Source organism: Oncorhynchus tshawytscha, linkage group LG16 (assembly GCF_018296145.1).
Source record: "Oncorhynchus tshawytscha isolate Ot180627B linkage group LG16, Otsh_v2.0, whole genome shotgun sequence".
Lineage (NCBI taxonomy): Eukaryota > Metazoa > Chordata > Actinopteri > Salmoniformes > Salmonidae > Oncorhynchus > Oncorhynchus tshawytscha.
In genome coordinates, this window is record NC_056444.1 from 67,737,028 (window position 1) to 67,752,732 (window position 15,705).

The 15,705-nt window shown below is 43.9% G+C and overlaps 1 protein-coding gene and 1 pseudogene across 2 annotated transcripts; both read right to left on the reverse strand.

Moving 5' to 3' along the window:
* The window catches only part of LOC112216168, a 43,713-nt pseudogene that overhangs the window by 15,130 nt on the left and 12,878 nt on the right, over positions 1-15,705 (reverse strand).
* On the reverse strand, positions 161-1,832 carry LOC121839630. 2 transcript variants are annotated; one of them, XM_042299519.1, is made up of 3 exons: positions 1,469-1,832; positions 743-1,327; positions 161-667 (listed from the first exon to the last, which is right to left on the reverse strand). In XM_042299519.1, exons 1-3 carry the CDS (start codon positions 1,711-1,713, stop codon positions 553-555), a joined length of 945 nt encoding a protein of 314 aa, XP_042155453.1. In that variant the 5' UTR covers positions 1,714-1,832; the 3' UTR covers positions 161-552. The 2 variants fall into 2 exon arrangements, 1 of the variants encoding a protein (XP_042155453.1); XR_006079093.1 differs by lacking the exon at positions 1,469-1,832 and having other exon boundaries at positions 161-589; positions 743-1,396.

The window sequence follows — 15,705 nt, forward strand, 5'->3', positions numbered from 1 at the left end:
AGAGGGAGCATCTACCTGCTAGCGTCCTCATCTTCCTCACTGTCGACGAAGGAGCTGGACTCTAGCTCACTGCTCATTACTGAGGCACTGTCATAGCCCATGGCGGAGTCCCTTGCTGTGCGCTCCGACTTAGAGTGGCCGTTGATTCGAGGGACTGTTGATACGAGGGACAAAACAACAGGTCAGATATCAACAGTCAGATATCAACAGAACTAATGTTAACACTTGGATAGAAGGCCACATGAACATCTTTGACGCATGTGTCACTCCACGGTGGTCTTCTGTAGCTCAGTTAGAAGAGCATGGCTCTTGCAACACCATGATAGTGGGTTCTAATCCCAGGACCACCAATACGTAAAAAATGTACGCTCGCAAGACTGTTAGACGCTTTGGATAAAAGAGTCAGCTGAATGGCATACTTTACAGCATAACACAGTGAAAGACAACTCAGAGCTGAATGAGCTGATATCAGAGACCAACTGGGCAAAGGAAGCATTTACTAGTGATTCACTATTACAGAAGGAAGCCCAGTGGCAAACATGGCATCGTACCTTACTGTATGTGATGGTATGGTAACATGGCCTCGTACCTTACTGTATGTGATGGTATGGTAAACATGGCATCGTACCTTACTGTATGTGATGGTATGGTAAACATGGCATCGTACCTTACTGTATGTGATGGTATGATAAACATGGTCTCGTACCTTAAATGTGATGGTATGGTAAACATGGCCTCGTACCTTACTGTATGTGATGGTATGGTAAACATGGCATCGTACCTTACTGTATGTGATGGTATGGTAAACATGGTCTCGTACCTTACTGTATGTGATGGTATGGTAAACATGGCCTCGTACCTTACTGTATGTGATGGTATGGTAAACATGGCCTCGTACCTTACTGTATGTGATGGTATGGTAAACATGGCCTCGTACCTTACTGTATGTGATGGTATGGTAAACATGGCATCGTACCTTACTGTATGTGATGGTATGGTAAACATGGCATCGTACCTTACTGTATGTGATGGTATGGTAAACATGGTCTCGTACCTTACTGTATGTGATGGTATGGTAAACATGGCATCGTACCTTACTGTATGTGATGGTATGGTAAACATGGCATCGTACCTTACTGTATGTGATGGTATGGTAAACATGGCCTCGTACCTTACTGTATGTGATGGTATGGTAAACATGGCATCGTACCTTACTGTATGTGATGGTATGGTAAACATGGCCTCGTACCTTACTGTATGTGATGGTATGGTAAACATGGCATTGTACCTTACTGTATGTGATGGTATGGTAAACATGGCATCGTACCTTACTGTATGTGATGGTATGGTAAACATGGTCTCGTACCTTACTGTATGTGATGGTATGGTAAACATGGCATCGTATGTGATGGTATGGTAAACATGGTCTCGTACTGTATGTGATGGTATGGTAAACATGGCCTCGTACCTTACTGTATGTGATGGTATGGTAAACATGGCCTCGTACCTTACTGTATGTGATGGTATGGTAAACATGGCATCGTACCTTACTGTATGTGATGGTATGGTAAACATGGTCTCGTACCTTACTGTATGTGATGGTATGGTAAACATGGCATCGTACCTTACTGTATGTGATGGTATGGTAAACAAAGGTTTCAGTGGACTTGTGAATAACATCTTTATGCAGTGTATCATCAAATGTGTTACCATAGACTTTAGTTAATGTATTATCAGTTGGTAGTATAAAATAAGAGCTACCTCTGATCTACCAAAACAATAGCATCAGTGTCCCCAATTCCCAACACCTCTCTCCCACATCTACCCCCAATACATACAGTGGCAGGGGAGGGGTCCTGTCTCAGCAGGGTGACAGCGGATTGGCTGGAAGGCTCTGGCAAAACGGCGAGGGCGTGGCTGACCCTGCGTTCTCTGCGAGCGACCAAAACATTCCAATAATGTGGTGGTGCCCATTACTGACTCAGCCCAAAGTATGTGCACGCACACACACACACACACACACACACATACACTCACACGCACCACATACACACACCACATACACACACAAATAAACAGCAGAGCTGTGTGTCTCAGGTGCAAAACTGCGACCGTCTGGTGTCTGTGTAGTGCTCTGTCCCCTCTCTCCCAGCTCCTGTCTGTCTTTCAACCCCTGTGAGAAGGACCAGGTTCTCTGCCCAATGACAGGCTGCTGGCAGGCAGACTCCAATCCTTATCTACAATTGAAGGCAGTGGAAAAAGACCAAAAAAAAGAGTGAATTTGGAGAAAGATACTGTGAAACGAAGAGAGATAACACAATCACTCAACATAATATTTTCTCCTTTTTGCTCATCACAGTCAATGGCAGGTGTCTCACAGCGAGGGATCTTGACTTATTAAATTCTACAAATGTCTGATTCTTTTTTATTTTTTATTTCACCTCTTATTTAACCAGGTAGACTAGTTGAGAACAAGTTCTCATTTACAACTGCGACCTGGCCAAGATAAAGCATAGCAGTGTGAACAGACAACAACACAAAGTTACACATGGAGTAAACAATAAACAAGTCAATAACACAGTCGAAAAATTTTAAAAAGAGTCTATATACATTGTATGCAAAAGGCATGAGGAGGTAGGCGAATAATTACAATTTAGCAGATTAACACTGGAGTTACTCTTACAGTCATGGGCACTGTGGTTGGCATACACCCGATCCATTGACATGTCATCTACTACTATACTCATTGACCAAACAATACAAAAACAATAAATCAAACCTATTCTATTTTGGGACACTGTGCTGTCAACTATAAGCCTTCAGTGCCAAAGCTGCCTTCTATCCTCCATTACTCAGATTGGATCAGGATTTTTTCATGTCATGATTTTAGAGCCATAAAGAGGGATTGGAATGTCATACGTTATCTGCTAAAATGAAGGTATTACGGTATGATAAGGTGGGTGATTATGTAGGATATAATAAACCGTTATGATCGCTATCTATTAGACTGTCTAAAAAACATTCACTTAAGCTACTCCACTCACAAAACAGTCAAACTCTTCAATAGAATGTAGTCTACACAATCGGAAAATAAATACTTGCATAAGCACAAAAGATATCTATAATAAAAAATGTCAGCGGCTGGATGATGATAATATTAGTTACTTCCTCGTTCAGCCATATCTAGAATGGATTTCTTTACTAGTATTGCAAAATATAAAATAGTGAAAATGATTGATCACATAATAGTCGGTAGGCTACAGATTGCCTTTGAATTTACTGCTGCAAAGGTTAGACAAGAACCTGCATTAACCTAAAATAAAGGACCTAAATCATTTCCTTCCATCACACGTATCTCCCATTTAACAGCCAGTGGACTACAAACTACCCTATACAGCAATTCCATTAGCAAATTGTATTATCTTACCTCAACCGCGGGAGAGTCAGATCAGAGAGCCAGTGGTCTCGTGCGACGCACTGAGAAACTGAACGAATTGGTAGCGCGAAAATACTACCCCGCACTCCCATCCCATGGCACACGACTGAATGTCTGATAATCTCTCTCTGACCTATCAGAGAACTGCATTCCAAAGCGCAGAGTGATTGCCCAGCATTTGATGGGATTTTATATGATGCACGAGCATATCTCTAACCACCACAGGTGATGGTGCCATCAGGTGATGGTGCCATCAGGTGATGGTGCCATCAGGTGATGGTGCCATCAGGTGATTAACAGTGCCAAAGCCTCTCAGAAGCACGAAGCTCATGCTCTCCCTTCATCACAATACACTTCACAAAATAGCAAATGTTTAAATGAAAAAATGTTGCTAAACACTAGGTTCTAGGTGCTCACTAGGTGCTCATTTGACCTCTATACATTTTAACTGAATATAAATATTCTGGATTATTGCTGCCTACATTTTGATTAGACTATTATACAGTGATTCGTAAAACCACTCTGGAGTCAATACACCTATTGTAGGTGTCATAACAGTCCTGCCAAAGCCACAGCGTGATAAAGCCAGACAGACAGACAGGGGTCTCAGTTCACCTACTACCCCCCCCATCTCCCAGTGCAGGTAGCACAGCTAAAAGGCTTGTGGCCCTGAAACAGATCCTCTCCCATACCTCCACAGAGTCCTGTGGACTCAGTCTCCAGCTGTCCACTCTCCTCACCCTGTCAAACACTGCATTATTCATCCATTCATTCTCACATACCTACAGCCAGAAACGAGAGAACAAGAGATATGTTTACCTCTGTTAAAACACTGATTCACCCTGCTCAGATCATTGTAAAGCAGGCTGCATTCACACAGACACAGTGGCACCTAAAGAAAGAGGGGAATTCCTGCTATACTACTGCTGCAGTGCCAGGCAGGATAACTTTACATGTCGCTGGATGGGCATGGGCCTTTAAGTCAAGGACACAGATTGAATGACCACAATTGGCATTGTAGCGCTCTAAACAAATAAAGCCTGAATTTGATTATATTGAGCAGTGTAGGGCAGAGTTTTATGATCCATGAAGCAGTGTGTTCACCATGAGGGACATGCCCTGTTCCCTGACACTCTCATTTAATTAGCACTAACTAACTAGCAGGCCGGCAGGGAATGAAACCAGATGGAAGGAAGGGTGGAAGAGGGAGGGAGGGAGAGAGAGAGAGAGAGAGAGAGAGAGAGAGAGAGAGAGAGAGAGAGAGAGAGAGAGAGAGAGAGATTATTACTCCTTCAACAGAGGGGCTGCTACTGGCTGCTATTTCTAGAGAGGGCCACAGGGACATGACACACAGCCCTATTTTCACTTTCTCAAATCAGAACTTAACAGCGTGGCTAGAAAGACAAAGGTTGTAGTGAGAGGAGAAGAGATAGGTTACATGATTCCAGCTCTGTAGTTTGTTTCCCAGTAGGACAGCAGGTACACACATGTACACACATGTACACACATGTACACACATGTACACACATGTACACACATGCCCCTGTATTACACATAGACTTTACAGCTCTCTCGTCTCTACAGTACCAACCAGCCTGATGCTTTATCTTGCTCATCCTAATTAAGCCACAGAAATGAATGAGTGTTTGGTTAATGAGCCTGGAGCTGCAGGATCCACACAGCCAGGCTTGCTGTGAACAGCAGAACAGGGGAGGAAGAGATGGAGTGATGAGATAAAGAGATAAAGGACTGTCTCTGGCTCTATCTGCTGTGGGCATGGATGGAGGAGAAACAGAGGAACAGACAGCAGGAACTGTAGGCTGACACATTACAGTAGTTGTTGAATGGTAAATATAGACACCAACATCATCACACTGTTGAACCGGATCCAGGAGAAGTGTATAAACAGGAGTAAAGGTGGAAATGAGTAGGACTGACTATTATTATTGGAAGAATCAGAATTGCTAATAATGATATTGTCATCTTAAAATATTATATTTCTCAAAGCACTACACCGCACACATTCATTCTGAAGTGGCATCTTAAAATATTATATTTCTCAAAGCACTACACCGCACACATTCATTCTGAGTGTAGAAAGAGAGGTGACATGTAATGTGCTTATTTACTCTCTAGACAACAGAATGGTGGGACGAGAGGAAGGTCCCTGAAGGAGGACAGAGGAAGGTCCCTGAAGGAGGACAGAGGAAGGTCCCTGAAGGAGAATAGAGGAAGGTCCCTGAAGGAGGACAGAGGAAGGTCCCTGAAGGAGGCCAGAAGAAGGTCCTTGAAGGAGGATAGAGGAAGGTCCCTGAAGGAGGACAGAGGAAGGTCCCTGAAGGAGGACAGAGGAAGGTCCCAGAAGGAGGATAGAGGAAGGTCCCTGAAGGAGGACAGAGGAAGGTCCTTGAAGGAGGATAGAGGAAGGTCCCTGAAGGAGGATAGAGGAAGGTCCCTGAAGGAGGACAGAGGAAGCCCTCCTCCTCTCCAAGTGACCTTTTTAGAACTCTTTGCTGAGCTCAGTGCCAAAATGTTTCCATGACAGTAACAACAAATAAAGACAGAAGTATTTCTTCTTAACCAAGACTGGTATGAGTTTCCTGACATTTTCCCATGTCCATTATTCATGATACTGTATGTGTTCATGCAGTAAGGATAAAATATGCAACAACAAAGAAGAGTTTATTTGAATAGTTTCCCAATAGTAAAAACATACAAAGGTGGTTTCAGATCTCCACAATAACCGAGAGGCAGCTATACATCTGCTATAGTTTTATTTTACATTTTTTGGGGGGGCCATCCATCCACCACCCATCCAGCTGCTATACATGGTCATAATAGGAAGAAAAGTACTCCTCCCACAGATCCTGAAGTTAAACCATCAGGTGGAAAATAGCCTCTGACCATGAACCTGAATTGCACTCAAGAAAAAACAAGATCGGTCTCTTGGGAAAGAGAGAAAGCGCCGAAAGCAATCTTGGTCAAAATGTTCCACTTACCTGTCACCAGCAGATCTGAACCCGGTGAACCCTCTGATTTGGTTTTGACATTATTTACAGTCCACCCTTTCGGGGTGTTACTGAACAATGTCAGCACTGTGAGGGTATATTGCTAAAATAATGTGTAATGATATTGTGATGATGTGTTATTGGTGTTACAGTACCACACATACTGTACTTAGGTAGTTATCCTAATTGTGTGTATTGTTACTCACTTTCAGTCTCTCGTGCTCTCCTCCGGGCACGTTCTCTCTCTCTCTCCCTACGGTGGCTCAGGAGGGACTCTGTGCCCGTCTCTGTGTCCAGGCCGTCCCGACTACTCACCGCGTTGGCACTGAAATACACACATTCAAAAAGTTGAATAACTGTAGATCCACAATGAAACCAATAATTTATATATACACTAGATGACTGATAGGAGTGCTGTGTTGAAGCCACTGTGCCTCCATCTTGGCACTCCTCCACTAAAATACATTTTGGAAGCTATAGAAATACATTTAATGTCTCCATTTGTTTTTTGACACATTTATTCTAAAACAAATGATTACTCTGTTTCATATTCAGTCCCCCTGGCCATGAGAGATGTGTTGTTGGGGTGTGGTATGTGATGTGTGTTTCACTAAGTGTCATTTATGACCAGATACCCTGAGAGAGATGCATTCTATCCAATGCTGTCTGGTACTAATGAGGGCCATTGAAATCCCAGATGATGCCTGTGGCAGGGGGGAGGATGGAGTGTGTGTGTGTGTGACCGGTAGAGCAGGTGTGGGCTGGGACTCTTCTCATCCTGTACAGAGCTGGATGGAAGGTGGAAGGTGCTGGAGGGAGGGTTATCTTCAGAGGGGTGAGAGGCTTTAGTCTCAGGGTAGCAGGGTAAAACACACTCATCACTAGTCAACACTGCTCCCGAGTAACGCAGCGGTCTAAGTCACTGCATTTCAGTGCAAGAGGCGTCACTACAGTCCCTGGTTCGAATCCAGGCTGTATCCAATCGGCTGTGATTGGGAGTCCTATAGGGCGGGGCACAACGAGCCCAATGTCATCCGGGTTTGTAAATAAGAATTTGTTCTTAATTGACTTGCCTAGTTAAATAAACCCTAACCCGAAGGAAACCTGAAGCTGGTGAGAAACACAACTCATCCAACCCAGTCTGCTGAACTCAGCACAAACACACTCTGCACATACACACTCTGCACAGGCACACTCTGCACACGCACACTCTGTACATGCACACTCTGCACACGCACACTCTGCATACGCACACTCTGCACACGCACACTCTGCACAGGCACACTCTAAACATACACACTATACGCAAACATACACACTATACACACTCTGCACATGCACACACACACACTCTGCACATACACACGCTGGGATGTCCTAGACCTATACATATATGCATCATGCATGAACGCACCCGGACAACACGAGCGCATGCGCACACTAGTGTTCATATACGTACACACTAGTGTTCATATACGTACGTACACACTAGTGTTCATATACGTACACACTAGTGTTCATATACGTACACACGAGTGCACATGACTACACAGTAAGTAACTCATGCATTATAGTCCTCGGGGTATAAAAGCCGTCTCATCAGCCTTAGGAGCATGAGTGGATGAGGCTGATGCGTGTACATTAACAACACACACACATATATATATATACACTGCTCAAAAAATAAAGGGAACACTAAAATAACACATCCTAGATCTGAATGAATGAAATATTCTTATTAAATACTTTTTTCTTTACATAGTTGCATGTGCTGACAACAAAATCACACAAAAATAAAATGATCAATGGAAATCAAATTTATCAACCCATGGAGGTCTGGATTTGGAGTCACACTCAAAATTAAAGTGGAAAACCACACTACAGGCTGATCCAACTTTGATGTAATGTCCTTAAAACAAGTCAAAATGAGGCTCAGTAGTGTGTGTGGCCTCCACGTGCCTGTATGACCTCCCTACAACGCCTGGGCATGCTCCTGATGAGGTGGCAGATGGTCTCCTGAGGGATCTCCTCCCAGACCTGGACTAAAGCATCCGCCAACTCCTGGACAGGTTGTGGTGCAATGTGGCGTTGGTGGATGGAGCGAGACATGATGTCCCAGATGTGCTCAATTGGATTAAGGTCTGAGGAACGGGCGGGCCAGTCCATAGCATCAATGCCTTCCTCTTGCAGGAACTGCTGACACACTCCAGCCACATGTGGTCTAGCATTGTCTTGCATTAGGAGGAACCCAGGGCCAACCGCACCAGCATATGGTCTCACAAGGGGTCTGAGGATCTCATCTCGGTACCTAATGGCAGTCAGGCTACCTCTGGTGAGCACATGGAGGGCCCCCAAAGAAATGCCACCCCACACCATGACTGACCCACCGCCAAACCGGTCATGCTGGAGGATGTTGCAGGCAGCAGAACGTTCTCCACGGCGTCTCCAGACTCTGTCACGTCTGTCACATGTGCTCAGTGTGAACATGCTTTCATCTGTGAAGAGCACAGGGCGCCAGTGGCGAATTTGCCAATCTTGGTGTTCTCTGGCAAATGCCAAACGTCCTGCACAGTGTTGGGCTGTAAGCACAACCCCCACCTGTGGACGTCAGGCCCTCATACCACCCTCATGGAGTCTGTTACTGACCGTTTGAGCAGACACATGCACATTTGTGGCCTGCTGGGGTTCATTTTGCAGGGCTCTGGCAGTGCTCCTCCTGCTCCTCCTTGCACAAAGGCGGAGGTAGCGGTCCTGCTGCTGGGTTGTTGCCCTCCTACGGCCTCTTCCACGTCTCCTGATGTACTGGCCTGTCTCCTGGAAGCGCCTCCATGCTCTGGACACTATGCTGACAGACACAGCAAACCTTCTTGCCACAGCTCGCATTGATGTGCCATCCTGGATGAGCTGCATTATCTGAGCCACTTGTGTGGGTTGTAGACTCCGTCTCATGCTACCACTAGAGTGAAAGCACCGCCAGCATTCAAAAGTGACCAAAACATCAGCCAGGAAGCATAGGAACTGAGAAGTGGTCTGTGGAGAACCACCTGCAGAACCACTGCTTTATTGGGGGTGTCTTGCTAATTGCCTATAATTTCCACCTGTTGTCTATTCCATTTGCACAACAGCATGTGAAATGTATTGTCAATCAGTGTTGCTTCCTAAGTGGACAGTTTGATTTCACAGAAGTGTGATTGACTTGGAGTTACATTGTGCTGTTTAAGTGTTCCCTTTATTTTTTTGAGCAGTGTATATAGCAGCAACACAGGAGTGGACAAGCTGTGGTCAGCTGCAACATGCTCATTCAGAGGGATGAATGGTAAACATGTTCCTACATCTGAATGTAATGATGCATCTGTGCCTCTCCAGAACAGGTCAAAATATTTATGTTAATGCTTACATTGTGCAAAAACACACACTGTATTAGCCACAGGTATAGAGGCATTTTGTGTCTGTAGCTAGAGGTTATTATCTGTCTCAGGCAGGGATAAAGCAGGGATGGGGCAGTATGTTTATATTATCTGTCTCAGACAGGGATAAAGCAGGGATGGGACAGTATGTTTATATTATCTGTCTCAGACAGGGATAAAGCAGGGATGGGACAGTATGTTTATATTATCTGTCTCAGACAGGGATAAAGCAGGGATGGGACAGTATGTTAATATTATCTGTCTCAGACAGGGATAAAGCAGGAATGGGACAGTATGTTTATATTATCTGTCTCAGACAGGGATAAAGCAGGGATGGGACAGTATGTTTATATTATCTGTCTCAGACAGGGATAAAGCAGGGATGGGGCAGTATGTTAATATTATCTGTCTATATGGCTGGGATAAAGCAGGGATGGGACATCATGTTTATATTATCTGTCTCAGACAGGGATAAAGCAGGGATGGGACAGTATGTTAATATTATCTGTCTATATGGCAGGGATAAAGCAGGGATGGGGCAGTATGTTAATATTATCTGTCTCAGACAGGGATAAAGCAGGGATGGGGCAGTATGTTTATATTATCTGTCTCAGACAGGGATAAAGCAGGGATGGGGCAGTATGTTTATATTATCTGTCTATATGGCTGGGATAAAGCAGGGATGGGGCAGTATGTTAATATTATCTGTCTATATGGCTGGGATAAAGCAGGGATGGGGCAGTATGTTTATATTATCTGTCTATATGGCTGGGATAAAGCAGGGATGGGGCAGTATGTTAATATTATCTGTCTATATGGCAGGGATAAAGCAGGGATGGGGCAGTATGTTTATATTATCTGTCTATATGGCAGGGATAAAGCAGGGATGGGGCAGTATGTTTATATTATCTGTCTCAGACAGGGATAAAGCAGGGATGGGACAGTATGTTAATATTATCTGTCTCAGACAGGGATAAAGCAGGGATGGGACAGTATGTTAATATTATCTGTCTATATGGCTGGGATAAAGCAGGGATGGGGCAGTATGTTAATATTATCTGTCTATATGGCTGGGATAAAGCAGGGATGGGACAGTATGTTTATATTATCTGTCTCAGACAGGGATAAAGCAGGGATGGGACAGTATGTTAATATTATCTGTCTCAGACAGGGATAAAGCAGGGATGGGGCAGTATGTTAATATTATCTGTCTCAGACAGGGATAAAGCAGGGATGGGGCAGTATGTTAATATTATCTGTCTCAGACAGGGATAAAGCAGGGATGGGACAGTATGTTAATATTATCTGTCTCAGACAGGGATAAAGCAGGGATGGGGCAGTATGTTAATATTATCTGTCTCAGACAGGGATAAAGCAGGGATGGGGCAGTATGTTAATATTATCTGTCTCAGACAGGGATAAAGCAGGGATGGGGCAGTATGTTTATATTATCTGTCTCAGACAGGGATAAAGCAGGGATGGGGCAGTATGTTTATATTATCTGTCTCAGACAGGGATAAAGCAGGGATGGGACAGTATGTTAATATTATCTGTCTCAGACAGGGATAAAGCAGGGATGGGGCAGTATGTTTATATTATCTGTCTCAGGCAGGGATAAAGCAGGGATGGGACAGTATGTTAATATTATCTGTCTCAGACAGGGATAAAGCAGGGATGGGGCAGTATGTTAATATTATCTGTCTATATGGCGCGGATAAAGCAGGGATGGGACAGTATGTTTATATTATCTGTCTATATGGCTGGGATAAAGCAGGGATGGGACAGTATGTTAATATTATCTGTCTATATGGCTGGGATAAAGCAGGGATGGGACAGTATGTTAATATTATCTGTCTATATGGCTGGGATAAAGCAGGGATGGGGCAGTATGTTTATATTATCTGTCTATATGGCTGGGATAAAGCAGGGATGGGACAGTATGTTAATATTATCTGTCTCAGACAGGGATAAAGCAGGGATGGGGCAGTATGTTTATATTATCTGTCTCAGGCAGGGATAAAGCAGGGATGGGACAGTATGTTAATATTATCTGTCTCAGACAGGGATAAAGCAGGGATGGGGCAGTATGTTAATATTATCTGTCTCAGGCAGTGATAAAGCAGGGATGGGACAGTATGTTAATATTATCTGTCTCAGGCAGGGATAAAGCAGGGATGGGACAGTATGTTAATATTATCTGTCTATATGGCAGGGATAAAGCAGGGATGGGGCAGTATGTTTATATTATCTGTCTCAGGCAGGGATAAAGCAGGGATGGGGCAGTATGTTAATATTATCTGTCTATATGGCACGGATAAAGCAGGGATGGGACAGTATGTTAATATTATCTGTCTCAGGCAGGGATAAAGCAGGGATGGGGCAGTATGTTAATATTATCTGTCTCAGGCAGGGATAAAGCAGGGATGGGACAGTATGTTAATATTATCTGTCTATATGGCTGGGATAAAGCAGGGATGGGGCAGTATGTTTATATTATCTGTCTCAGACAGGGATAAAGCAGGGATGGGGCAGTATGTTAATATTATCTGTCTATATGGCAGGGATAAAGCAGGGATGGGGGGTTTATAAAGCAGGGATGGGGCAGTATGTTAATATTATCTGTCTATATGGCAGGGATAAAGCAGGGATGGGGCAGTATGTTAATATTATCTGTCTCAGGCAGGGATAAAGCAGGGATGGGACAGTATGTTAATATTATCTGTCTATATGGCAGGGATAAAGCAGGGATGGGACATATGTTAATATTATCTGTCTCAGGCAGGGATAAAGCAGGGATGGGGCAGTATGTTAATATTATCTGTCTAGGCAGGGATAAAGCAGGGATGGGGCAGTATGTTTATATTATCTGTAAAGCTATATGGCTGGGATAAAGCAGGGATGGGGCAGTATGTTTATATTATCTGTCTATATGGCATAAAGCAGGGATGGGACAGTATGTTAATATTATCTGTCTATATGGCAGGGATAAAGCAGGGATGGGGCAGTATGTTTATATTATCTGTCTATAGGCAGGGATAAAGCAGGGATGGGGCAGTATGTTTATATTATCTGGATAAAGCAGGGATGGGACAGTATGTTAATATTATCTGTCTATATGGCTGGGATAAAGCAGGGATGGGACAGTATGTTAATATTATCTGTCTATAGGCTGGGATAAAGCAGGGATGGGACAGTATGTTAATATTATCTGTCTATATGGCTGGGATAAAGCAGGGATGGGACAGTATGTTAATATTATCTGTCTAGTAAAGCAGGGATGGGACAGTATGTTAATATTATCTGTCTATGTTAATATTATCTGTCTATATGGGATAAAGCAGGGATGGGGCAGTATGTTTATATTATCTGTCTATATGGCTGGGATAAAGCAGGGATGGGACAGTATGTTAATATTATCTGTCTCAGACAGGGATAAAGCAGGGATGGGGCAGTATGTTTATATTATCTGTCTCAGGCAGGGATAAAGCAGGGATGGGACAGTATGTTAATATTATCTGTCTCAGACAGGGATAAAGCAGGGATGGGACAGTATGTTAATATTATCTGTCTATATGGCAGGGATAAAGCAGGGATGGGGCAGTAAGTTAATATTATCTGTCTCAGGCAGGGATAAAGCAGGGATGGGACAGTATGTTAATATTATCTGTCTCAGGCAGGGATAAAGCAGGGATGGGACAGTATGTTAATATTATCTGTCTATATGGCTGGGATAAAGCAGGGATGGGACAGTATGTTAATATTATCTGTCTATATGGCAGGGATAAAGCAGGGATGGGGCAGTATGTTTATATTATCTGTCTCAGACAGGGATAAAGCAGGGATGGGGCAGTATGTTAATATTATCTGTCTATAGACTGGGATAAAGCAGGAATGGGACAGTATGTTAATATTATCTGTCTATATGGCAGGGATAAAGCAGGGATGGGACAGTATGTTAATATTATCTGTCTATATGGCAGGGATAAAGCAGGGATGGGGCAGTTTGTTAATATTATCTGTCTCAGACAGGGATAAAGCAGGGATGGGACAGTATGTTAATATTATCTGTCTATATGGCAGGGATTGGCCAATGCGGTGTGGCTGTTGTTTGTCAATGGCAGCCGTCCAGCCTGGAAGGGGGTAGGCTGATCGCCTGTGTCGGCCAATCCTTTGTGAGATTAACAAGGGACGGAGGCTGGGTTGGGAGGGGGATGGGGGGCTGCCAGCTGTGATCCCCCCGCCCGCTAACCGCGGGGGGGAAACAGAGATGGTTGTTCGCTAATCCGGATTATCAGGCAGAAGCACATTAATTCTGCCTGCTCTGCACCACACTCAGCCCAAACTGCTATTCTACCTATTCTGTCCTCCATCAAACACAGCCATTCATACAGGAATGGATCCATGAAATACATGAATAAAGCACAATAACAAAATGAACTGGTAATAATATTCTGTCTATTTTCAGAATGAGACTGAGAATGACAGAAGCTCACTATGGGGAATTCACCATAGGCCTACTAATGACCAGAGAAAAAACACTGCCTGTCTGAAAGAGAGAGAGAGAGAGAGAGAGAGAGAGAGAGAGAGAGAGAGAGAGAGAGAGAGAGAGAGAGAGAGCAAGGGGAGAGAAAGTGAGGGGGGAATAGGAAAGTTAAATCCTTGTCGTGTGGGAGCCGAACCGACATGCCCATATTTGACCACAAGGTGGCAGTAGACTCAGCAGGAAGAGAGGAGGCCCGGACAATAAAAGGATCAGGCAGACTGACAGCCAAGCAGCAGGGAGCAGCAGCCCGCAGAGGGCAAAAAGCCAGGATGTCAAACAGCAGATAAAGAGATACTGGAACATGACAGATTGCATGCTCTCAATACAGACCCCTGCAGAAGGTAACACACTGCTGTAATGGCACTAACAACTCCAGCCCAGGGCCCACAGCATTTCCTGCTCAATTTGGCTTTGGGGGTCTCTCTCTTTACAAGTACAGTGAGAATCTTTAATCAGTCTGTTTGAAGTCAAAGTGTAGTGCTTGCATAAGGGTCAAACAAGATCTGAGAAGCAGAGTTCCCTCCTAAGCTTTTAACCCATCGATGTAGTAATAACACCACACATTGTCTGGCCTCATAATATATCTTTACTAACTCTTAACTGGTAGTGCTGGGAATTGCCAGGGACCTTACGATACGATATTGTCACGCTACGTAGGTGCCGATGCAATATTTATTGCGATTTGATGTTACAAACATGTCTGCTGAATGAGTGACGTGACAGCATGAGAAAATGACTTTTGATCAATCATAGAAGTAAAAGTGCTGAAAACACGTTGGCTTGCTATTTAAAAGAAGATGGAGAACAAGCTATAGGATGAAAAATACAGGAGTTTTGGCGCAGGTACAGCCAACTGCACTCTTAGACAAAAAGGGTTCCAAAAGGGTTATTTGGCTGTCCCCATAGGATAACCTTTTTTGGGTTCCATGTAGAAGCCTCTTGGGAAAAGTTTATACATGGAACCCAATAGAGTTCTATTATTATGGTGGAAAATAAGTATTTGGTCAATAACAAAAGTTTATCTCAATACTTTGTTATATACCCTTTGTTGGCAATGACAGAGGTCAAACGTTTTCTGTAAGTCTTCACAAGGTTTTCACACACTGTTGCTGGTATTTTGGACCATTCCTCCATGCAGATCTCCTCTAGAGCAGTGATGTTTTGGGGCTGTTGCTGGCCAACACGAACTTTCAACTCCCTCCAAATATTTTCTATGGGGTTGAGATCTGGAGACTGGCTAGGCCACTCCAGGACCTTGAAATGCTTCTTACGAAGCCACTCCTTCGTTGCCCGGGCGGTGTGTTTGGGATC